General features: G+C 35.9%; 1 protein-coding gene across 50 annotated transcripts in view; it reads right to left on the bottom strand.

Moving 5' to 3' along the window:
- PTPRD (protein tyrosine phosphatase receptor type D) overlaps window positions 1–24,205 on the bottom strand; it is a 1,245,299-nt gene that overhangs the window by 201,595 nt on the left and 1,019,499 nt on the right. For 29 of the 50 annotated variants that reach the window (XM_030512143.1, XM_030512142.1, XM_030512141.1 and 26 more), the window contains 2 exons: window positions 23,453–23,601; window positions 19,322–19,463 (listed from right to left, as the gene is read on the bottom strand). In XM_030512143.1, the coding sequence (XP_030368003.1) occupies window positions 19,322–19,463; window positions 23,453–23,601 (291 nt within the window). The remainder of the gene's footprint in view (window positions 1–19,321; window positions 19,464–23,452; window positions 23,602–24,205) is intronic. The other 21 variants (XM_030512189.1, XM_030512148.1, XM_030512150.1 and 18 more) reach the window with 1 other exon arrangement.

Below are 24,205 nucleotides of genomic sequence, written 5' to 3'. Positions count from 1 at the left end.
TTTCTTTTGGCAATGTATGTGGAAATAACTTGTTAAATTCTTCTTTCTCCAGCACACCATTAAAGAAATCTATTCCACCAACCACTTCTTCAAGAAATCGCTTCATTAGAAATACTATGCCTCAACAGATAGATATTAAAACAATGACAGTGAGACATTAGCATCTTTTATTTATCATCTATTTAGCATCTTTTATTACCTGACAGGTTAATATTTATGTAGGCTACAAAGGCCATAAATAATTGGACTAAACTAGTGGTCTTCATTTTAATGGGATTCTGGTTTGTATGTCTTTGAGGGCTTTTTATTTATTTTTTGTTTGTTTTTTTGTTCTCAGAACCATCTATTTAACTTTTTTACTTTTATTACAAGAGACAGAAATGTCAAACACTTGCTATCAATCAGAACTATTTTACCATGTCATACAGTTTATGAACTTGTCTTTCCACAGATATATGTTAAGAACATAAAACAGTCACTGTATGTGAACTGAAAAGACATATAGCTTAGTACAAATCTTCTGTCAATGGTCAAGATCAGATGTAGAGAGAAAAGTGTAGGAGAACAAATATACCACGAACCTTCCTCAATGTATTTATAGAATCATAGAATAGATTGGGTTGGAAGGGACCTACAAAGGTCAGGTAGTCCAACCCCACCGCAATGAGCAGCGACATCTTGAACTAGGTCAGGTTGCCCAGAACCACATCCAGCCTAGCCTTGAATGTCTCCAGGAATGGTGCATCTACTACCTCTCTGGGCAACCTGTGCCAGTATTTTACCACCCTCACTGTAAAGAATTTTTTCTTCACATCCAGCATCCAGTGATTTGAAGCTCAGAGGCCCATCATATTTGTGTACTCTTAAAAAATGCACTCTGGTGTACTCCTAGAAGAGAAAGGTAGAGCAATTCCATGCTCCATTATTTTCTGCATTTTTCTACTGGAGCTCTATGATCCCACATCTGCAGATTTCATAAATAGCTGGAATTGCTAAAAGCAGGAAGAAGCTCAGGTATTAATGACCTGTAATACGCTTTGCAAATGCAATTCCGTCAGCCCCACAGGTGCTTGACACACATCTCTTCTACCTAATCTCACATTTACTAACACATAGGAGGTATTAAAATACTTTAAAAAATAACTGCTTACAGACCCACCCAGCTGAAGACATGCTTGCCTTGACAGAACTAAATGTATATGGAATGAGAATGGGCAGAATTAAAAAAAAAAAAAAAAAAAAAAAAAAAAACACGTGCCAAAATAAGTGGCAATAAAATAAATGAAAAAAGAAATCATGTGTTTGTGATGCCATTTCCAATGGACGGTTTTCCAGTTCTCATTTTGCTTTACAAATGCATGCTTATATTGCCAAATTTCATGGAAATGAGCAGCACAGACCTTTAAAAGACATCAAATAAACATCCTTTTTATTACAGCGAAATGCAAATATCAAGTCTTAACAAGTAAATCTAGGGTCTGTAATTTTAAAACAGCAATAACAATAACCTCAGGCTATGTTTTCATTCTGTGGTATACTTTACGAGAAGCAACTGTTATTTCTGTGTGGCACTTCAATGAGTCAGAGGCATGCTCATTCACGTTAAAACAGTGGTACTCTGGCAGTACTTGTGACGGAAAATCAATGATTATTGGTAAATCCAATCACACTGCCCATCACGCTGCCTGTGACGAGGCTTTTAAACTATTTCAAATTTAAATGGCAATGTTTGCATAAGTATTTCCAAGGAAGATTAAACCTAAGCAGGAATATTAGCAAGCCAGATAAAATTCTGCAAGTAGAAAAGCTCTAACAGATACCCTCAAAAGCCAGGTAATTATATTGGAAGTTTCTTAACAGACACCTAGAAGACAGCAATGAATGGTTTGCCTTTCTGTGGCTGCTCTGCCATAGACACACAAAACCACAGCTTTATTTCAGAAGGTAGGAGTTTTGCACGTAAAGCTGTATCAGTTTTAAACAGTGGAAGAATACATAAACCCAAAGAGATTCTGTTGCTGAGGTACATAAGATATTTTTTAGTTTGTAGAGATAAAATATTTACTGATTTTATTTCCTCATGTATAAAAAATACATATAAGCAACACAAAGTTGCATGCACGCTTGATTGTGATTTCCAGATGGAACTAAACTGACATAATAACTTAAAATAATTCTGATAAAAACAAAGGAAGCTGTCAGAATTTCAGCATAATGGAATACCTTAAAAAGTGAGTAACAACTGTAAAATTGGGATTCACGGTGGAGAACAATATGCAAACTTGTTTAGCATATTCTATACAATAGGTAGTATATAAAATAGATGCTTTGAATTAGTATCCAAGGAAGAGTAAAACGTTTAAAACTGTGTTTTAATACTGCATAGGCTTCAAACACCTTGTTTCAATTTCAATATTGCCATGGCAAATTCAGAAAAGTGATATGACCCTCCTGCTAGACATAAAATGTCCAAGATGAAGCTACTGCTGTTACTTTAGCGACAATTTTATTGACTTTCTTCACAGTCAACTTTTATTTACAGTTGATTTTGAGGCTTTCAGAGAAACTGTGGTGTTGTATGGTTCTTTTCGAGCCTATTCACCAAACAAAGTTTTCATTTTTACCCCTGAACACCAAGTCTTCAAGCTCACTTACATTTATGGGATTCCTCACAGTCATCAAAGGAAATGTGAAGTTTGACAGCTAGGCTCCATGGCTAAAGCACACACATTTCTAAAATGTGATCAATTTTACAAGACAGTAAACAGTGCAGTCACAATAAACCGACAGAAAGCTCCACTGTGCATACCTTTGTATTTCTCATACATTGTCAAATTAAACCAGAATCAGTTTGGTGGTCTTACACCTCTAAGGAGCTGGCAAAACAGACTGGAATGGAAACTTCATATTCAAGCTTTCATGAACTGCATAACATTCTATTTTTACCTCTGCCAAAACCCCAACTTACAGGGAAGAAGATGCTAAAATATCGAATAATGTCAATTATTTATTTTCCTGAAAATCAGATACGTGGTAGTTTATTCATTATATAATTGAAGTTATTCAACGCATCTTGAGAAAGTCCTGGATAAGAATCTTCCATTCACAACTCACATGTGATATACCAGTTTTCCCCCAGCTACCTGAAATTCTTTTGTGCTAGTTTAAAGAGAAAGCTGTTTTTCCAAAATCTAGAACTACAGTGCAACCTGTATGATGGCTGGAACGGGTGACAGGCCTACCACATGTCTTTAGTTGAAACTTGTTTCCCCACTTTTCCAATCATCCACCTATTGTCATTTCAGGAAAACCAAAAACTGCAGAACTCTCAAGGAATCAGAGAGGACATAATCTTGGAAAATACACACACTATTTTACAATAACGCAGGTAACGTTAAGAGTGGGAAATTTGATGCAAATCAATTGCATGAGCACCCAAATTGGGAAAAAAAAGAGCAAGGCTCAAGAACTTAATTGTTTGCTATCTATCTGTTCCTATATTACCACATTACATTATAAAGCAATGTTGCCAAGCACAGATAGCTTGTTCCCTAACTAGCTAGCAACACTAACTGTTCTGCCATAGAAAACCCTATTTATATTGGCCTTTTCAATAATAGAAGGATTAAGCGCAGCAGTTGCTGAGATAACAATACCATGCTATCATATGTCGGTTGCGTTTCAAAGATGGTTCTGTTGATATGGTTCTGCCACATACTGAAAGTATGTGCTGACAACAGTTTACGTAGAAAAACTGAGCTGAAAGAAAAGCATGGTAAGAGGCATCCCAGCCTGCATCCATAGCTTCAACATACGAAATTAAAAAAAAAAAAAAAAAAAAGAGAAAGCAATTATTTTGCCCAGAGTTCACTATCCATATTTGCCTCAGTAATGCTATTATATTTAATGTGTAGGAAGTACAATTTAATTTCCATGGAGGAATATGGTTTTGGACTTTTTATGTTTATTTCTTGAGTAAAAAAAATAAATTGTCTAGCATCATTTTGTTATACTATATATAGAAATATATATATAGAATAGTATACATTGTATACTATTTTGGACTTGGACGAACTTGTATTTCATTCACTGACATCCACTCCTAGATTCTACTCTTGGGATTCTTCACATCTCATCTAGCAGCTGCCACTACACAGAACTGTGCCAGTCTCTAAAAGCTAAAATGAAAGAGCAGTAGGGATCTCTACTGTAGGTCTTAAATCATAGAATCATAGAATAGTTAGGGTTGGAAAGGACAATAAGATCATTTACTTCCAACCCCGCTGCCATGGGCATGGATGTCTCACCCTAATTCATGTTGCCCAAGGTTCTGTCCAAGCTGGCCTCGAACACTGCCAAGGATGGAACATTTACCTCTTCTTTGGGCAACCTGTTCCAGCACCTCACCACCCTCACACTGCCTTTTAATCAGAAAATTCCTTTTAATTACTCTAATACTATAACATACTACAACCTAAATGAAAACTAATTGGTTAGCAGCTATTCATTGGAACTCACACCAAAAAAAAAAAAAAATAGCCAAAGACTCATGCACTACTCATTGTGATCATTCTGCCAAAGTCAATAAAATATTCCTAAAAATGAAAAAGAAGCAATATGCTGCTCACATTACTTACTAGCTTTAAGGTAGCAGACTACATTGCCAGGATACATTATGGACCTTAAGATATCGCCACTGATTTTGCAGGAAAACAAAATCCCTACTGATCTGGTGTGCAGCACTGGAGAAGTTTCCTGTTACTCAGAGTTTTATCTAAATGTAGTATTCTAATACTTTGCTCTTAAATACAGTAGGAAATGTCATAACACAGCACAAACCATAAATTACTTAAGCCTTCCTATGGGCACTTAAGCTATATATAAAGATAAATGTATGATGGAACAAGAGATTTAAGCAGCTTGTCACAATTCCTACTACGAGTAAATAGGAAGCCAGCAATTCAAATTCATTAATTAAATACTTTTTTTAATAAAGTATAGTAGGGTAAGAAGGGGAAAATGCAAAATTCCTCCTTTGAAACATTTTTCAGTGATCAAGATAAAAAAGCAACTGACAAAAATCAGTCTTTTGTTTCTAAGAATAAGTTTCTGTACTTTTAGATTGCAGCATCTACATATTTTGTCTAACCTTCAATATATTTTACTTTTTTCTTTGCCCATTTTGCTTAACTCTAGGTTCCACTTTGTATTTACAGCAAATCCAGTTTTACTCACTCCACTCCTTCTGTAAGATGCAGACTTTGGCCTTAATAGTTCTACTTGCCTTATGATACAGTATCTCCAGCTGATGCAAATGTGCCAGGAAAAAATAATTACAATTAAGTCTTTTCTGGAACTATTCACATTGATAAGACTTTTTCTTGGAACAAGCAATTTCAGTGAGGTGGGGCTGGAAGAAATTATGCCCCCAAAGATTTCTAGGTACAGACACAGTAGCAAATCATTCCTCAACTTATTTTGTCAGAACTAATTTTTTCGAGGAGCAATAAGCCTCCAAATCTGCAAATAAACATCCCAGGTGATTGCAGGATTGATCTTTCCCTCATCCCATCTGTAACTCACAGTGATTTTTTTACCTTTGGCTTACCAAAACTTTGGCATTTGAGAAGCTATTTTAATTCTTCTCAATCTTACCGCACTCTTTGATAAGAGTATTCTATTGTATTATACTATATCGTGCTATATAAGTAAGACATAATAATAGTGTTCCACTTTTTATATATTGTACTATAACTCTCATCCAATTTAAAACATAAATAGATAGGGAAAAAAAAGCCAACTGCCTTAAGTGCAAAGGAAACACATAGATCTGACATCTTTCAATAGAAAACAAAAAGCTTCTAAAAATACAGAATCCACTTTCTACTCTTCATTTTCACTACCGTATTCTCCTTTCACCAGTAACTTCTGTTGAAACACACCTCTTTTATTTTTCCCCTTTATTTTATTAACTAAAATGTCCTTACATTATAAAATTGTTTTGGGGTGAGGAGCCTTGAACTATAACTGCAATTGTCATAGTGTAATCGGCAGATGCATTTGAGTAAGTATCAAAAGCCATCAAGCCAAAACTGTGATGAACTAAAATTCTACCAGTTTTTGGTAAGAGCAAACAATGAAATAAACTGTCCCTTTAGCAGAGAATTCTCAGCTTCTTGTTCCATATATCAGATTTTTCCTAGCAATGACTTTGGTAGAGAGAGAAAACAAAGAATTCAATTATCAACTTTCTTGAACACAAAATTAAAAAGTGATCATTCCAAAGAGTACCAAAAACTTTGTACCACTTTAGATGTCTCTGAGTTTCACCACTACTGCCATCTAATGCTCAAAAGCTACATGTAGTGACTATACCTAAAAGTTCATAATGTGTACACCAGGTTTAATGGTTCCTAATAGTATTGCCCTTTCTTTAATGAAAGATGATCATTTCGCTGTTTATTTTAAGCAGATGGTAAATCATAAGAGTATTAAACAGGATTGAGGGAGATTAAGAAAATGGAACAAAAAGTCCTAATAACATTTACCAAAAAGGTAAAAAAAAAAAAATTCTACCAAGACTCAAATGACTAATCTGTAACTTTCAAATACTGTTCTGTTTCAAAATAAGAAAATCTCCATTTGACTACAGCAATGGTATCAGTACTTAAGATTTGACCATAATTCTTTAGAAAGACACTTTCTAACTCCTTTTTAACATAGAGAAAAAAATAGAAAACTTAAGTCCTACAAAATCAAAACCCATAAATCCCCTATTTTAATCATTAAACCAGTCCAATTATTTTTAAATTCAGCTTACGATTTCAAAGATGCACATTTACATTTTCTGAACACCTAGAAATGACTATGCTACTGGAATACTGTTTCCCTCCCCCTCCCCCCACCATAAGCAGAAGTAAATTAAACTTGGTTAGTAGAGAACTACCAAAACCAGAATTTATTTATGGCCTTCTGTCTAAATTTTTTTTCCCTGCTCCCAGTTCATCTAAAAAAAGAGTAGACCAGTCCTCATGACTTATGTGAAAGCAGAATTAACATACGCTTCAGGTTTCAGGGCCTAAAACAATCTACACTGCCAGCTGGAGATGAAAGCTAAATTGTCCTTAGTTCAGCTTTCCTCCTGTTCTTTCCTCTAATATGAAATTTGCAATAAATCTGTCCATGAGGTTCTCTGGTTTATATTCTTTCTAAAAATCCAGTCTTAAAACAACTTGTACCAAAAGATTTCTTATCATACCCTTCTCTTTTTCTCATGCAATAAAATCGACTTCTGTAAATGAAGACACGACACTAATAATAACTATCTGAAACATCACCTTGTTTATTTGACTCACTCATTAGACAGAAACTTTCTAAGATATACAACACATGCACAATTTCCTATCTTTGAAGAATAGCAGTAGTTTCAAATGTACATAAATTTCATTTTAAATATAAATCTATTTTATAAAATTCTGCTTCAGGAGTTATCAGCTAGCGCTAAGGCTAAAAACTCTTAGATGGTTGAACTCCAAAGAGCTGAGTTTCTAGAGTATCTCGCTGCAACCAAATGCTACATTCAGAACACATGAAAACCAGGCCACCATTTAAGACTATCTACTTACACTGTCAGTTGAGTTTAGGTAACTCAATAAACCACACATCCACCCCCACTTTACACCACCCCTGTGTATCTCACAGTAAAACGTATCCTCTATTGTTTTAGGACTTAAGCTAAAAAAAAAAAACAAAAACAAAACCCAAAACCAAACCACAAAACAAACTAAAAAATCCCCCAAAACAACCCAGAATTTTTACTATTTGAGTAATCTCAGAAAGAATAAGTGCTCAGTAACCATCAGAGAAACTACCAATAACTTATACTTAGGTTTCCAGATTTGAAAAAAAAAAGTGAATGGTACAGCCTGAGAATTTCTTCTGCTTATTTTTTGTGGTTTTGACATCTTGCAACTAATGACCAAACTCAACATTTGAGTGATTTGAAGTCCAGCTTAGAAGACCATTTTCTCACTGTCTTCAACATACTCCCAATTCCATTTTCAGTCTGCTATATGAAACATACCTCAACAAAAAATGATTGCTTTTGGGCTTACTAATGGCTTTTCTGCACTTGGCTTCATCTTCTTGCCATAAATCAAGTTCCAAGTGACAGCAGCTTTTTGCGAAAAAATCCCTGGCAACTTTTCAGCCTCTCAATTCGCTTTCCTTGAAAGTCATCTGCTGCAGGTATAATGACGAGGATTCCCCACATAGTTTTCTTCCTTATCTATACAGCCAAAACCCAAATAAATCTCAGTGAACATTACAATAGAGGTTGTCTATACAGATTTGTTTATCTTAGGAGCTGGGCTGATAATGCCATTGAAGACAAGATGATATATTTTATGAAAATAAATTACAGGCTTAGTGAAAATAGGGCAGTGCAACTGCTGAAACAATGGAATATACGGGTGCCAAGATGAGCTTTTGAGCTTGGCACTAAGCTAGAAGCACTGATTTTCAAACAGTTAAATAGCAAATGTACTTTGTAACTGCCATTCATAGCAGTGATCATAAAAAAATGATTTCTCTACAAGGATATGCACAGTAATCAAGAACAGCTCTTAGCCAAGTTAGATGGGATATGAAAATATGGCTATACTGTTTCAGGACAAATTTCTTTCTGAAAGGCAGAGAATGAGCACAGAGAAGATGATAAAGAACTTTACTGATTGAAAAGTAAGAGAACTGTGAAGCTAATATATTTAGCATTCTTCTTTAAATGATCTTTTTTAATTACAATGGAAGTTAAAACCTGTTATTATGGACATTGTCCAAAAGCCTCTTAAACACTGACAGGCTTGAGGCATCAACCATCTCTCTAGGAAGCCTGTTCCAGTGTCTGACCACCCTTAGGAAATACTTCCTAATATCCAGTCCGAACTTCCCCTGGTGCAGCTTTGAACCATTTCCATGAGTCCTATCATGGGATACCAGAGAGAAGAGATCAGCACCTCCGCCTACAATTCCATGCCTCTGGAAGCTGTAGAGAGTAATGAGGTTGCCCCTCAACCTCTTTTTCTCCAAACTAGACAAAACCAGAGTCTTCAGCCGCTCCTTACAGTACATGCCTTCCAGCCCTTTCACAGCTTTGCTGCCCTCCTCCAGACACATTCAAGGACCTCACATCCTTTTGAAACGTGAAGGGTGCCAGAATGCAGACACAACTCAAGGTGAAGCCTCACCAATGCTGAATACAGGTGGATAATCCCCTCCTTTGATCATCTGTTTATGCTGTGTTTGATGCACCCCAGGATGCAGTTTGTTGACTCTTGTTGAGAGCTGCTGTTGACCAGCAGCCCCAGCTCCCTTTCTGCAGGGCCGCTTTCCAGCCACTCCTCTCCCAATTTAGACTTGTGTCCAGTTTTACTCTGTTCCAGGTGTACAAATCCACATTTGGTTGTGTTAAATTTCATCCCATTAACCATAGCCCAATGCTCCAGTCTGTCTAGATCCCTCTCCAAGGCCTCCTGTCCCTCAAGAGAGTCAACAGCACTTCCCAGTTTGGTATCACCAGCAAAATTGCTAAAGGTTCATTCAACTCCTGCGTCCAAATCATTAATGAATGTATTGAACAGAAGTGGCCCTAGAATTGAGTCCTGAGAAACACCTCTGGCAACTGGTCCTCAGCCAGATGCAGCCCCATTCACTACAACTCTTCAAGCCCTGCCCTTCAGGCAGTTCTTCATCCAGTGCACTGTCAACCTGCCCATCCCACAGTTGAACAGCTTGTCCAGAAGGATGTTGTGGAGGAGAGTATCAAAACCTTACTAAAACCCAGAAAATCTATATCCACCACCTTCCCTTCACCCACTGCTAAGCAGGTGACCAAGTCTTTGGTCACCTGCTTAGGAGGTTTTGATATCCAGGAGGGTTTGATTTGTTATCCATGGAAGAATACCAAATTAGTTAAACAGGACTTTTCCCTTGTGAACCCATGCTGACTGTGCCTAATAACTGCATTGTTCTTTAAATGCCTTTCAACAGTACCAAGTATTCTCTATATTTTTTACTGAAGCTGAGGTTAGACTAACAGGTCTGAAGTTTCCTGGGTCTTCTCTACTGTTACTACTATAATAGTAATAACAGTAATTCAGATAATAACAATAAATCACATATGCACAGTTAAGGCAATACCTCCTCAAATATGTCAATGCTATGAAAGACCACAGTGTCACAAGCTAAGATGAGGGTGCATGGATGGTCCTAATGAAACACCTGGCTCTAATCAGGGCTTTCTGACTGTATTTGATTGAAAAGCTTATTGAAATGCTTCCACTTGAAAAATTACCTCATTATTCTGTTTTGCTGTTCTCATATTAAGCATGCACTGACACAGTCCATCACAAGATGCATTCAATATAAACAGTGCTAAAATGATACTATTACTATCTAACATTCTACATCACAGTAGATTCTTTGTAGTAGTTTTACAGCAAATCGTGTTAACGGAGTAATTTAAATCACAGTGGACTTAAGTCGCAATTTTGCACGATTTATCTATTTGCAAGTGAAGACAGAGAAATTCCATTTGCTACTCAACTGGTGAGTGGTAACTTTATTAATGCATTTCTGCCACAAAGATAAATGAAACAGCTGCAGAACTTCACATCAGTTTACAGCAAGCATTGAAATACCTGAAGCGATATATACCATAACAGGATTTTATACCCTGCCAAAGTCTTAGAGTATTCATAAAAGTTTCTCTCTCCCCACAGAGCCACTATAAACACAGCTCTTTCAATCTCCTACTACACTAATGGAATGAAACCTCCTTTACTTTCTTGCATCAGTTAAAAGTCGTTGCTTCAGAATTGTTGTATTACTAGTTCCAATAATCAAAATAGTTTTGGCTTTGACAAAATCCATTGAATTTCAGCTTCCTTTTAATGTTTGCGTGTTCACCAAAAATACTTTAAATACTTTTGTATATACTCCTTTTTAGTTTTTGCTTCCTACGTCAAATTTTTGAAAACTTAACAATCACAGTAATTAATACTATTTTATGTCCTATTACTAGGCTAAGCAAGCTGAACTATTACATAAGCTTTCTTTTAAGTTCTAAATTACTGTTTCAGATACATGTGAAAAATTTTTCTTAATAGGCTTTTTCTGTATTTAAAGATTAGGACTTATTACATAAAAATGGATTTAATTTTACTGTAACTTCAGTATACTAGTGTCAAACGTCCTACAGTTTAGCAAACATTTCTGTCATCCTAACAGTGCTCTTGATAACATATAAGCACTCACAGAAACCGCTAGCCTGCAAAGCTGAAGAAAGACATACTACATGAATGGCCTTTTTTTAGTAATTGCCTTGGTTTTCTTATGCCGTATGAGGCTTCTTATATGAATATGTGCTGTGATAACAATTAAATTGAAACTATCAGGCTGCTACACCACTGGGTTCCTCTACAGATATGTTGACAGTGTCAGGGGCTGAGCATCTAATCATTGTATCATCTCCTCAAACAGATAACCTCCAGAATTACTTTTTTTTTAATTAATATGAAATATTGACATGAAAAATTTCCCTGGAATTCTGTCAATTTTACTTTTGTGTCATGCAGTAATGACAATTACATTGCTAATTAATATTGCAAGGTTTTGTTAACTAAGTGGACATACAGATAGATAAAATGCATCAAGAACTGAGGCCACAGATTACCATAACATCACAAAACATGGCATTTCATTAATTGCATTGGATTTCATTAAGGCATTGGCTTCAACTGAGAGAGTGGGCCACTAGACAACGAAAGTTTGCATAAACTTTCACCCTGATATTGAACCAATAGGACTGTGCATAAGGCCAAGGGCCTTTAATGCATGCATAACAACTAAATCCAGGAAAAGCCAATTGCATTCTAAAAATTCTAGGTGTAAGAAAACTATTTTGTACTTATTTTTTTGTATCAATTAAAAATAGACAAATGACCCACCATTTCAAAAACTGAACAACAATTTTATTTAAATTGAATTGCCTTACATCCAGGCAGAAGCACAGACACATAACACTGCAAAACATCAAAATAATAGCACGAAGTCTAAAAAAAAATAATCTATCCTTATCCAGAACAGACAGCAGTTGTACACATAGTTAATGCTCTGCCTTTTCTTGTAAAGATCATTTGTAATATCCTATCTGTGTGCTGCATACATCTCGGTCAGTCTTTGAGGAACGAGATCAAAATGGTAACCTATTGTATATAGCAGGTCATGGTTCTTTAAGAGTTAGGTAAATTCACTTTAATTCTGTGCTTGCTTACATCACTTGATACTACTTCTGCAAGAAATATTCCTCCCCCTCCCCAACTAATTCCTTTTCCATTGTTCTCATTGTTACTTGTTCCTCACAGATTTCTCATGATTTGGGGATGATGGTCTAGGAAAAGGGACTTCATCATCACAGGCATCAATGAGGGGGGGGAAAAGCATAAAGCAAATGTGTTTTAAAATTTATCTGCTCAGGATGTCTTACTTTGCATTTTCCAATTGGCCAGCATATATTCACTCTTGTTAACAAAAATACTTATAATACTATACGTGGTCATTATATACTAGAATGGGAATACCCAAATAGGGGTCATGCTAAAATTAGTCATTGAGCTGTTGTCTGAAAGTATTTAACAGGTGTACATTCTTAGACAAAACTGTCCAGTGAAGAATTCTTTCAAGCTAAATAGAACTGCTCTACTTTTGTCTGGTACTATTTCAATTCCTCTTAGATCAAAACAAATGTCAGACATCTATTTATGATCTAACGCCCAGAAGTTTCTTTTCTTTCACAGACACATAATAAGAACAAATATGATATAGCCTAGCCAACTTACTGATTTCAAGCCAACGTTCATCTCTTAGGGCTATCCAAATATCAGACATTAAGATTTTTCTACTACTGCTAATATTTCAAAAGCTAAAATTGTTCCTATGCATATGTACAAATATGTGAAACTGAACTGGATAATTTTATACCATTGTATGTAAAGCAAAAATATGGCTGCACGAATTCCAGCAACACATAAAATTCAGTGAGGAACAGAAAGAAGAAAAAAATTCTTTACAAAGACATAATGATAGCTGGTATTACTAGTTGGCAGCAGAAAAACTTTCTCCATGTATGTTCACTGAGCAAGTACAACTGAACAAGCAAGCATGTTACAATATGTATCAGTCAACAAACAGTTGAAAGAAATTTCATGAGTAAAAAAATTGTAAGGAATAAAGTTAGGACACAGTTTTCAAAAAAATTCAATGACTATGTATACCTTCTTAAGACATCTTAAAAGGTCTTAAGTTGAGCAGACTAATCTTGATTTTCCAAAGTAACTAATCTCTGAAAGTCTTGACTACAGGAATTTACATTGCCAATCAAAAAATTTAGGACTGCTGTTTCAAAGTGACTGCTCTCTTTTTGGAAGAAGCTTTCTACTACATAGCTTTAAATTTACAATGACTGTAGCAGGTTCTTTTCAATAAAATGATGTGCAAGAAAGGGAAAATTTGCACATTTAAAATGAAGAAAGAAAGTATAAGCAAGATATGCACCAACTGACGAGAAAAATATATGTGATAAATCTTGCATCTTGGGACATGAATGGAAATATTAAAAAAAAAAAAAAAAAAAGAGAGAAAACATGAAACATGAGGTGAGGCACCTGCCAGAAATTTCTTACAATACTTATAGCAGTTATTCAATCATTTTCATGTATTTTAAATGACTACAAACATAGCTTTTTAAAGAACTATACAAAACTCAACAATAGATAACTGTGTGTAAGATCAACTGTATATAACTAGAAGTTGAACTCAATACCCTGCATCCTATATTTACAGTAATAGACCCTTTACTAATCGCTATAGAATTTATAAGATGCAGTATTTTCTAAACCATTAACATCAGTTACCACGGATATGCCTACATAAAGAAAATTAAACCACATTGTAACTTAAAAGTCAGCCATGGCGTGATTTCCCCTTAGTGAAGGCATGTTAGCTGTCACGAAGCACGTCATTGTTTTTCATGTGCCTTAGCATGCCTTCCAGGAGAATCTGCTCCATGATCCTGCCAGGCACAGAGGTGAGACCGACTGGTCTGTAGTTCCCTGGGTCTTCCACCTTCCCCTTCTTGAAAATGGGGGTTATACTTCCCTTCTTCCAGTCTTCCAGTCAGCCATCACATGACTGCCACGATTTTTCAAATGTGACAGACAGTGGCTTGGCAACTTCATTTGTCAGCTCCTTCAGGACCCGCAGATGGATTTCATCAGGTCCCATGGACTTGTGCACATTCATGTTGATCTCAAAGCTGATCCTCTCCTACAGTGGGCCTAAGGTCTTCATTGTCACAGTCCCTGCACCTGCCTTCCAAGACTTGGGTGGTGTGGTCAGAGCATTTGCGAGTGAATACTGAGGCAAAGAAGTCATTGAGAACCTCAGCCTTCTCCAAATCCAGGGTAGACAGAAACAGATGTCTTTCCAGAGTATGAAGTTCTCACACGGGTATTTTCTTGCTTTCTTTGTTTCTATACATTCCACTTCCTAAAGCCTGTTGAACAGAATTGGTCCCAAGTTTCTACAAGCAGGCCCGTAGCAACAATTGCTGTAACTATACAGCAAACAGGTAAGTCTGACAAACACTGGTGTACGTCGCTTATAGAATGCCAGCTGGAAGATGACAGATTTCTCTCGCCATGCAACTAGTACCCAGAATATGTAGTCCTTCCTCCCAATTGTCTAGAAATGAGAGACATCCCACAGCACATTTTCCAACATTATAGCCATGCCACTCCATTTGTCTAATTTCCATGCCCTCAAAGATAGCTGTTCCAGATGATATATTACTTCAAAATACTTCTTTCTCCTTCCTTCTTCTATTTGCATTGAATCTATTGCTAGCAGCAGAAACCAAAAATGTAGCACCTTGAATTCATCATCTCTGGTTTTGTTTGTTTGTGTGGTTTTCAACAGTTTGAAAACATTCAGCATTTCCAAGAGTCTAATAAAAATCATTTCTCTCAATTATCTCTACATCAGTCTCTGTGTATCAGTGGGCATGGAAACGCTTTTCTGTAAATATTTCTCTTTTTATTTTATGCAGCAATGACTGCTTGACATTAAATCAATCAGTTTCTAAAAAGCATATAAAGAAGTAACTGCCCTAGGCACTTCCCACAGAAATTTTACGTTAATTCTTCCATCCTTATACAGTGCCCATGCTACAAAGATGCTATATGTCTATATTTTTATAATGCACAGTATGATCAATAATAACAGTGAAAATAGTGGGCTGAGTAAACAGACAGCCCTCTGCATAAGCGTCCTGTGTAGTCTCTCGCTTTACTTCCTAGACAGCAAACAAAACAAAGCAAACAGCAGTGATATACTCTGCTGTACTGGACCTTCCCCATCCTTGCTTAAAACCTGCAGCCTTCTGTGCTGCAGTCATATACCTTCTCAGGAGGTATTGGAAACTGAGTTTTTTTCCGATCCTTACAGTCTTGGCAGAACTGTATCAAGGAACAATAATCAGTAATTTAAAAAACAAGAGAGCATGGAATTGTTGCTGATCTTGCCACTAGAAGGAGGCACCTCATTTCCTCCTTCCTGAATGATTTATATGCTTGCATATCATGCCAGAATCATTGTTCTAGAGACATGAAAAATGCCTGTTATCTGCCACTTGCAAGACCAAAAAACAGTTAGGTGGCTTTAACAAGAAATGAATGGACAATAAAAGGAAAGCTATTCCATCTCTGATATCTGCAGACTTGGGGAAGATCCTGCACTTTACAGTCTTCCATTGCCTATTACACAATGATAATTTTGAACTGAACAATCGAAGCACTGTTCCACTCATATGGTTCTCAGCACAGATTTTAAAAAAAACAGAGTTCCAACATAAATAGCATTGATTCCTCTTGTCTGGAAGGAGACTTCAAATTCAGCATTTACATGTAGGTGAATCTGTCCTGGAACACAGTCGCCTCCTTTGTATACGGAAAATCAAAAGCAGTTTCCATTTACCTCAGACATTCACTCTTCGTCCAGAGTCATGAATACTCAGTTTAGGAAGCAAAAGTTTGGCCTGGAACTTTTCCTGATTTACTCTGGTAACAAAAAAAAGTATGCCCAATACTTTGTCTCTACTAAGGCCTTGAAATGTTATCATCTATAGCTGCATTTTCTGGCCTTTTTCCTTCTCACAGTGAAGTTTCCACATGCAGAAACTGAAGACTTCATTTATATTCACAGTTCTTACGAGACTCAAGTACTACAGATTGGTCATAGTGTAAGGAAAAAAAAAAAGGGTGAAACCTGTCATGCCTGAACTACTGCGTACTGCCAAATCAAGAAGTTTGGCTCTAAAAATATGGATACATTGGCAAAAATGCTGCTCTTCTATGCTGCACAAATGATTTGTAGCAGTTAAACTGGACTTTGTGAAACAAACAAACAAAAATTAATATAGGTAGATACTTCAACTCCTGGGAATGTCCTGAACGTCCATTAGGGTTGCAATACTGACTTGCAGGTAAACTCTGACTTCCTCCCCAGGGTGTCCTCTTGCAAGAAGCACAAATGCCAAGTTGAGTCTGTGATAGCACCATTATGAAAAGATTTGAAGAACATATGAAATTTATGTGTGTATCTCCCATAATCCAGAGTTACACAGGTACCCCAGGGATGAGAAAAGCTTAAGTGGACCACAGACCCGCCTCACTCCACTTGGTTTTGTATTTCATTAGGTTTGTTAATTCCTGTTCACATCTATCGTATGTATTTATTCCTACAGCAGCTATGTGAAGCACAGAGGCATAACCAGATGGAGTGTTTTCCACAAGACTACTACTGCACACTGTATAAGATGAAGATTTGTGTAAGTTTGTAAAGCAGTAACTTACAATAGACCTACTTATCTTCCAGGCTAATGCCCTTAGCACTGAACTATCCTTTGTCTTGGAAAGCAATATAGCAAGCCATTGTACTTATAGCATTTAAAAATTTTAACCCTGCCAAAACTTCTTCACAATGCTCTGTAACTCTGCATGGACCTTGCTTTCTCTCATGTTACCCTTGCAGTCCCAGTAAATTCATGAGTTCTCATATGTTACCAGTTTCAGTTTAAAAACAGAAATCTATTCCTGGTGCCAAAGTATATTCCAGCAGTTGCAAAAGCCATATGTATTATGGTTGGAAACACATACAATATTTCATATTTCATATTTTTATTTAGACAATTACTTTTAATTAAAATAAATTAATTCGAATGTTTACAGCTAATAACATACATTTTTTGTTCATCAGGCATTTTCATATGCGTATCATTATGCGCATTTTCTAAAACAGGATCTGACACTAAGGTTGTCTGAAGTAGCACTGGGTTATTTGAGTAAGAAATAGGAGCAGAATCACATATGCCTTACATGAAATTGATTAAATAATCTAAAGGGAAAGCAAAGAAACAGATCACATTTTACAACCAGTCATTTTTGACACTCAGGCAACTCTTCTGCCTTTTTCAACTGTTATGGTCCTTGGCAGCGAGATGAAGGCTGTTGCTTCTTCTCTACAAACCCCAAAATGAGAACTTTGATCGGTTTAGAACAGTATCTTTCAGAACACATGCATGCACATTTCAAAACCAGAGAGTCTTGTGAACACATTTCAAGAAACTCTGAAGACAAAAAACACTACTTTCACCAGAGTTTTCACGCTGATTTTTGCTCCCCCCCCATCCTCCCTTTTCCTTTTCCCATCTCCCTTTAATTTAAAAAACTTTAACACACTGTGAAAGTATCATTTTATGTTCATTTTTAACAATGTGGAAGCTGTACATAAAAAAGTGCTTTTATCAGTTAATAAAGGGAAAACCTTATCTTAGGTAATTAAGAACAGGTCCATAGTGCTGCCAAAACATGAACCTAACTATCAATTTTCCCATTTTCACTGGCTAGACTGGGAAGAGTTTTTAGAAGACAACAGAAGGAACAATCATGGCATTAGAGATAAGAATTTTAAATATTATGGAGGATTGCTAACACCAGACTAGCTCTAAGAGAGAAATACATATCTTATTTGTTATGTATGTACATACTGTTGTTAGCTCACTGAAACAGTAACACCAGGACTGTCTGTACTGATTAAAATAGCTACTGAAAGTATAGAAAAAAATGTTGGTTGGTTGTTTTGGTTTGGGCTTCTTTTAATAAAAACCCAACATTAGAGTAAAATCAAAGAATTCTCATTGTCACCCTACATTCATTGGGATAGAAGGAACAAAAAAAATATTCAAACCATATGTTTTACAGATTTTCTTCTGAATTCTGTAATGCTGACTCATCATCTGCAATTCCTATAAACAGGCACCTAGCAGTTAATGCTACAAGTCAAGTAACGCCACGTAATATCACAACACAAGACTAATCTTCAGTTATAAAAGCAGAACTGAATCTGAAGAGTGTGATATTTCATTAAGTGTCTCCAAAGCCAGTTTCCATTCATCTCCAGGTTTCAGAATGAAACATTCAGGTCATTTGACTACAAGGATATACTCCTCCGAGTACTATCTAGACAGTACGCTTTGGCAGTACATTCATATCCTCATTCATATCCTCCCCCCTGAAGGATAGTTCAAAAAAAATGGACTTTTTCCTTTACAGTCTTCAAAAACTTCTTGCCAAAGAAAGAATACAATTCAGGTGATGTCTATTTGAAATGGAAGAAACCTTCACCTTTTCTGTGTGTTATACTGGGGGGGGGGGGGGGAGAGGGAAGGAAATCCTGTAAGGGAGCTTAACCTCATCTAAAGAACATTTATGCAACTTTTCAAGGTCACTGTTAATTGGGCAAGTTTCTGTGTAAATGCTGATCACACAAAGCTAAGCTACCCAGGGCAGCACTAAAATGTAAATCAAGTGCATTCATAAAGCATTGGGTTTTGATCAATAGTTGATACAATAAACTGTTTCGCATGTCAGTTCTGTTTCACTTATTTCTTACTCTTTTTCTTCATTCTAATCTGTCATACTCCACATATTCACATTACCGTATACTCACATTTTCTGATCAAAAAAAATCAGAAACAGAATATTCAAATATTATGTGAAAAAGTCGGTATTTAACGACATCAGGACTATGATAATGTCCATTTGAAAAGAAAATGTATTTAACTTTCCTGGAGAGAAACCTCTCTTTTAAAACAACATAGCACCTTCAGCTCTATGAATTAGGTTAGTTGTGTTTAGAAAGGACTTACCACGTAAAACAGTGAGTCTCGTGGACACACTTATTTCACCAACGCTATTGGAAGCCACACATTCATAAATAGCTTCATCTCTTGGCGTGCGCAGTGGTTGTATTCTGAGAACCGATCCAGATCCATCATCAAATTCTATTACCTATAGAAGGAAACAAAAGCTGTCACAGATGTTGTTACAAATGCCTATCCCTCAGTTAATCTGTTCATGAACATCCCTGTTTGTGTTCACACCTGCTGGTATTCACGTCACCAAAGCCAGGTTCATTTTTCAAATACATGTACCAGGACAAATTCCACATGGAAACAAAAAAAAAACCACAATCAACAAACCATCTAACAAGAGCTGTAAGAAATGATTCTGTAACTGAATGCTCTTTTATCCTGAAGTTCACCATCTTCCTCCATTCTCTTAGCTTAAGTATTCTACTTTCAAATGCCAGTTACATTCATTTTAACTGCTGCAGGCTATATTCCCACTCTACTCAGAGATGTCAGTCCACTCATTCATTCAGCTCCAAACTGAATAAGGGTCATCAAATCCTGAACAAGATATAGTTTAGATATGCATTTAACCCACAGAACGTAAAGAAAATTTATCCAACAATGTACTAGAAAACGTGGTCAGTTAAGAGGCTAAATAATAAGGCTAAACTTTAAAATTGCAATATTTATGCAAGAAATACTGATTTTCATAGGAGAAATAATTAATTTAATGGCTCTTATTTCCTTCCTATTCTGCAGTTAGAACCACATCAGCTGTTGCTGAGTACTGCAACACTCCAGGCACTGGAAAAGCCTTCCTAATAATTCAGTGTTATCTACTTCTAAAAAAATTTATTTGTCACTAATTTATGTTAGTACCACCATCAGGAAATGCACTTATCAGGAAAAGACAGTCTTTTTTTTAATTTTTTTATTAAAAAAAAAAAAAAATCTTATTTGGCCATAATCTGTATATACATGAACACACAAAAAATTACATATATGCCTATTTGCACATGTTTGTGTATGTATGTCTAACTTATACACAAGTAACCTATTAAATCTTGAAAGAGAGAAATATAGCAGAGGGTTAGGAACTATGGTTGCATGTCCATTATCTTTCCATTTCATTGTAGGAATTGCTCAGTTTCTTCTTTGTAATGGGAGAGCTCTAAGTGAGAATAAGATAAAACTCTTATTTTTTTTCTGATAATACAGTCCACTAGCTATATTATTTTTTCTTGTTAAGCAAAGCCATTATCCTAAACAAATGTAAACACCATAAAATCTCCATCTGATCTTAGCAAAAACAAAAGCATAACTAGAGTTCTTGATAAATTGACATTAATAAGGGAAAGAAAAATTTCACAATCTTAAAGCAGATAAACTAATGATTTGTAGATAAAAAATGAAAGCACGGGTTCCAAATAATCACAATTGTTGCACTTAAAAGTAAGCATTTGTTATGTTAAAATCTGAATACCAAATAATTCTAGCTGGATGGACAATAAAAAATAATTGTGGCAGACTGGTTTGGGCAAATATTGCAGAGACTAAGTTTCAAGTCTGGTGTCTCCAAAACATGTATCATAAAATGGATTTACTTTTCTTGTGATAAGTTATCCACCTTCCTGCACATCACAGATAGTTACTTCCTTCCACTCATCCATCTACCAAATGAGATTTTATCTTTCTTCTAAAGCATGGATTTTTTAATAAAATCAGGCTCATACCACAGGGTAGGATGGTGCAATTTTTCAAACATGCTTTTTCTTTTCTCTGATTCTTGTACAGTTCATCTGAGAAAGAGTTCTTAGTAACTTAGAGTAGATTTTTCTAATTCATATTATTTAAATTGATTTGAAGCAAGGAGAAAAAAAGAATCCTCCTGCATCATGTTCATTCATACCTGCAATATAAATAAAAGATGAAAGAATAATAGCGAAGTGCCACAAGGTCTTACTGCAGCCTTTAATTTCAGAAACAACCTATAGCTCTAACCACTATTCTCACTCATTTGTGAGAATTAGCCTGTGAGCAAGAACATTCCACATTTGATGATAATAATCTTCAAATGTATAAATGGGTTACTGTCAAAAGAGAAGGAATAAATTATTTGTTCCCCCATTGCTAGATAACCAATTGCTATGTACATCAACTTCCACCAAAAAAGTTCAGCTTCCACATGAGAAAAAAAAAACCCTCATGGCAAGGTTCACGAAACACTGTAGGAGGCTGTCCAAGTTTATTAGGGGGAAGGGAGATAAACCCCAGCATCCCTGGGAAAGCACGTGGATTAGACGGCCCACTGAAGTCCTTTCCAGCTGTATTTACTAGGCTTCTGTGAAGACAGGTGGCCAGGTAAAACGTTTTCATATCCTTTATTGCTAAGTAATCAAACAAAATACTAATGTGAAAGAAGAGGAAAAGAAGCCCTACTCATTATTCTCTTATTGGTGCAGCTGACAATCTTAGATTATTTTTGTTTCCCAGATGTTCCATGTGCCATTTCTATTGTTCTGCTCTTATTTAGAGGTTCTACTGCATGAATTAACGACCTTAATTTGGACAGGAAGGAAAGCTGCTTAAAATATTGATGTACTCTGCACACTTTCTAACTACTCTGCTCAGTGGTTATAATAAAAATTACAAAATAGTTGGTGTTTTCTATTTCTTTGAATTGCGTTCCATCTTACCTGGCTATACAGCTTGTTAGACAGTTCACTAAAGGCATTTTTAAAACATTTTAAAATTTTTTTTACTGTTCCATTAAAATACTTTTCAATGGAAATAAAACTATTTTTTGCTCATTCTCCCTAAAAATAGGTACGTCATAGGTATATAAAAAACAATATATGAAGCAAATAAACCATGACATATCGCAAAATAAACCTGACCCAACACAGTAAACATGAGCATGCTTGATCCTTCACTGTTTAGAACTCAACCTGAGTGAAAATCTTGTGACCAAGAGGGGATAAATTGTGTAGAGTTTATGATCAAATTTCTATGTTAATCCTTCTACCCAATTACAGCACTGCGTATGCTCTGCAAAGTGCAAACAGTTCATGGCACTAGGAGGTCACATTAAAATTCATGCTCTTATTTCTTACATTGTAATAAATATACAGGAAAAGATTTATATCGGTTAATGAACAAATTTCAACACCTTTAAATATTTTTTGAACAAAAATAGAATGAGAGAAATTTAGTTTATACAAGCAATGCAATTATTTTCTGCTGACGTAAATCTAACATGAAAGCCAGGGCAAGCAATTTTCTCAAATACCAGTAAAAACACAGAAGACATCTTAGATCATTTGCTCATAAAATGCATGTCACAACTGTTTTATATACAGATTAGTGATCTTCCAAACAGTTGTTTTCGTAACGCAGAATTCTGTTATTTAACATTGAAGGCAGTAAACAAACACAGTGAAAATTATATACTCTTAGTGCCAGTTTTGGTATCCATTCTACAAGCCTTCTCCCATTTTCTGAGATTTTTATGTTAAGAGTCAATCCGTTCCTGCCACTGAAAGTAGGAATAGAATTTGTTGTCTTATTTCCCTCAAATAACCAGTATCCTTTGAACAGATTACCTCCGCTAATTGAAGGTTGTGGAAAGAAATAGTTTCCTCTAAAGACTTTTGCTAGGTTATTGTTAAGAAAAGAATCAAATGCAAACAAGTTTTACATTTCCTCTTCAGCAGCAGGAAGTATAACATCCCTTTCATCTCTCTCTGCAACAGTGGTAAGCAACTGTGGCAGCAGAAGCAGTAGCAACCCAGGTCTTTTTGATGCACACTGTTACAAAAGGAGGTGGCTTGCTCTCTGGAGACAGCAATCACTGCTCAAATAATTTCCCCCCCATCTCCTTCATGGAAAAGATAGCTGGCTCAACAGAAACACATCAAGATTCCCTGGTTAGATCATGCTAGTTTAGAAACAGCACTAGCAGTTTTCTTTCTAGCAGTGCTATGCATAACCAGTTTACAAAATCAAAACTTCACAAGACTGCTCCCACTAAATCATCCCCTATAGTCATGTCTATTTTGTTTAATTACTGATAATAAAGAACACATATTGGGATTAGAAGTGAGATTTGAATTAATGTTTTTCAGAGGAACAGAACAATGGACCTAATACCTCAAATCTCTGATTGCTGACTTTCTTTCCCTTTTTGTTCCAGACAATTTTAGGTCTTGGATCTCCTGTGGCTTGACAGATGAATGAGGCGACTCCTCCAGAAACCCCTGTCTGGTCAACAGGAGTTCTTGTAAACTTTGGTGGTGCTGAAACAAACAAAAAAATAACAAGCAGTAAGCATAAAAAATACGCCATGTCAGAACATCAAAATGGAAAAAAGAAGGAAATATTTTGTTTCTCCAGTGACAGTATTCACCTGCAAGAGAAAGCATTTAAAAAAAAATAACTAAAAGGTCAGGAAAGTACTTAAACATTTTACTACTGAAATTTATATTAAAAAGGAAATCTGATAGCATCAGAAAAGCATGATCACAAATTATATTTTATCACTATTATAAATGAAAAATCAAATTTGTCTTCTGTTGCAAAATGAGCTCATCCATCAGCTGGAATAAGATCATGATTCATTACTTGATGTTATCATCACAGGATGTCACAAAACCAGGATTCCCACCTTGGAGCCATTAAAATCAGTGACATTTAGGAGAAAGCATTCATAAGCTTGCAGTGGTGGAGGGAAATGACTATGTATTAAGAGTCCATGTGTAAAGGACTATAACAGAAGAGAGATTTATGCTTGGACACAGTTTCTGGTACAGCTCCTGTTCACTTCCAAATTATTCTACTCTGTCAGAAAGTCAGATCCAACTATTGGAACAACAGGAGAGAAGAGAGAAATGGAGAAATAAT

This window comes from Strigops habroptila, chromosome Z (genome assembly GCF_004027225.2).
Source record: "Strigops habroptila isolate Jane chromosome Z, bStrHab1.2.pri, whole genome shotgun sequence".
In the NCBI taxonomy this organism is placed as follows: Eukaryota; Metazoa; Chordata; class Aves; order Psittaciformes; family Psittacidae; genus Strigops; species Strigops habroptila.
Note: the sequence above shows the minus strand (reverse complement) of the source record. Positions and strands in the feature narration are given on the sequence as shown.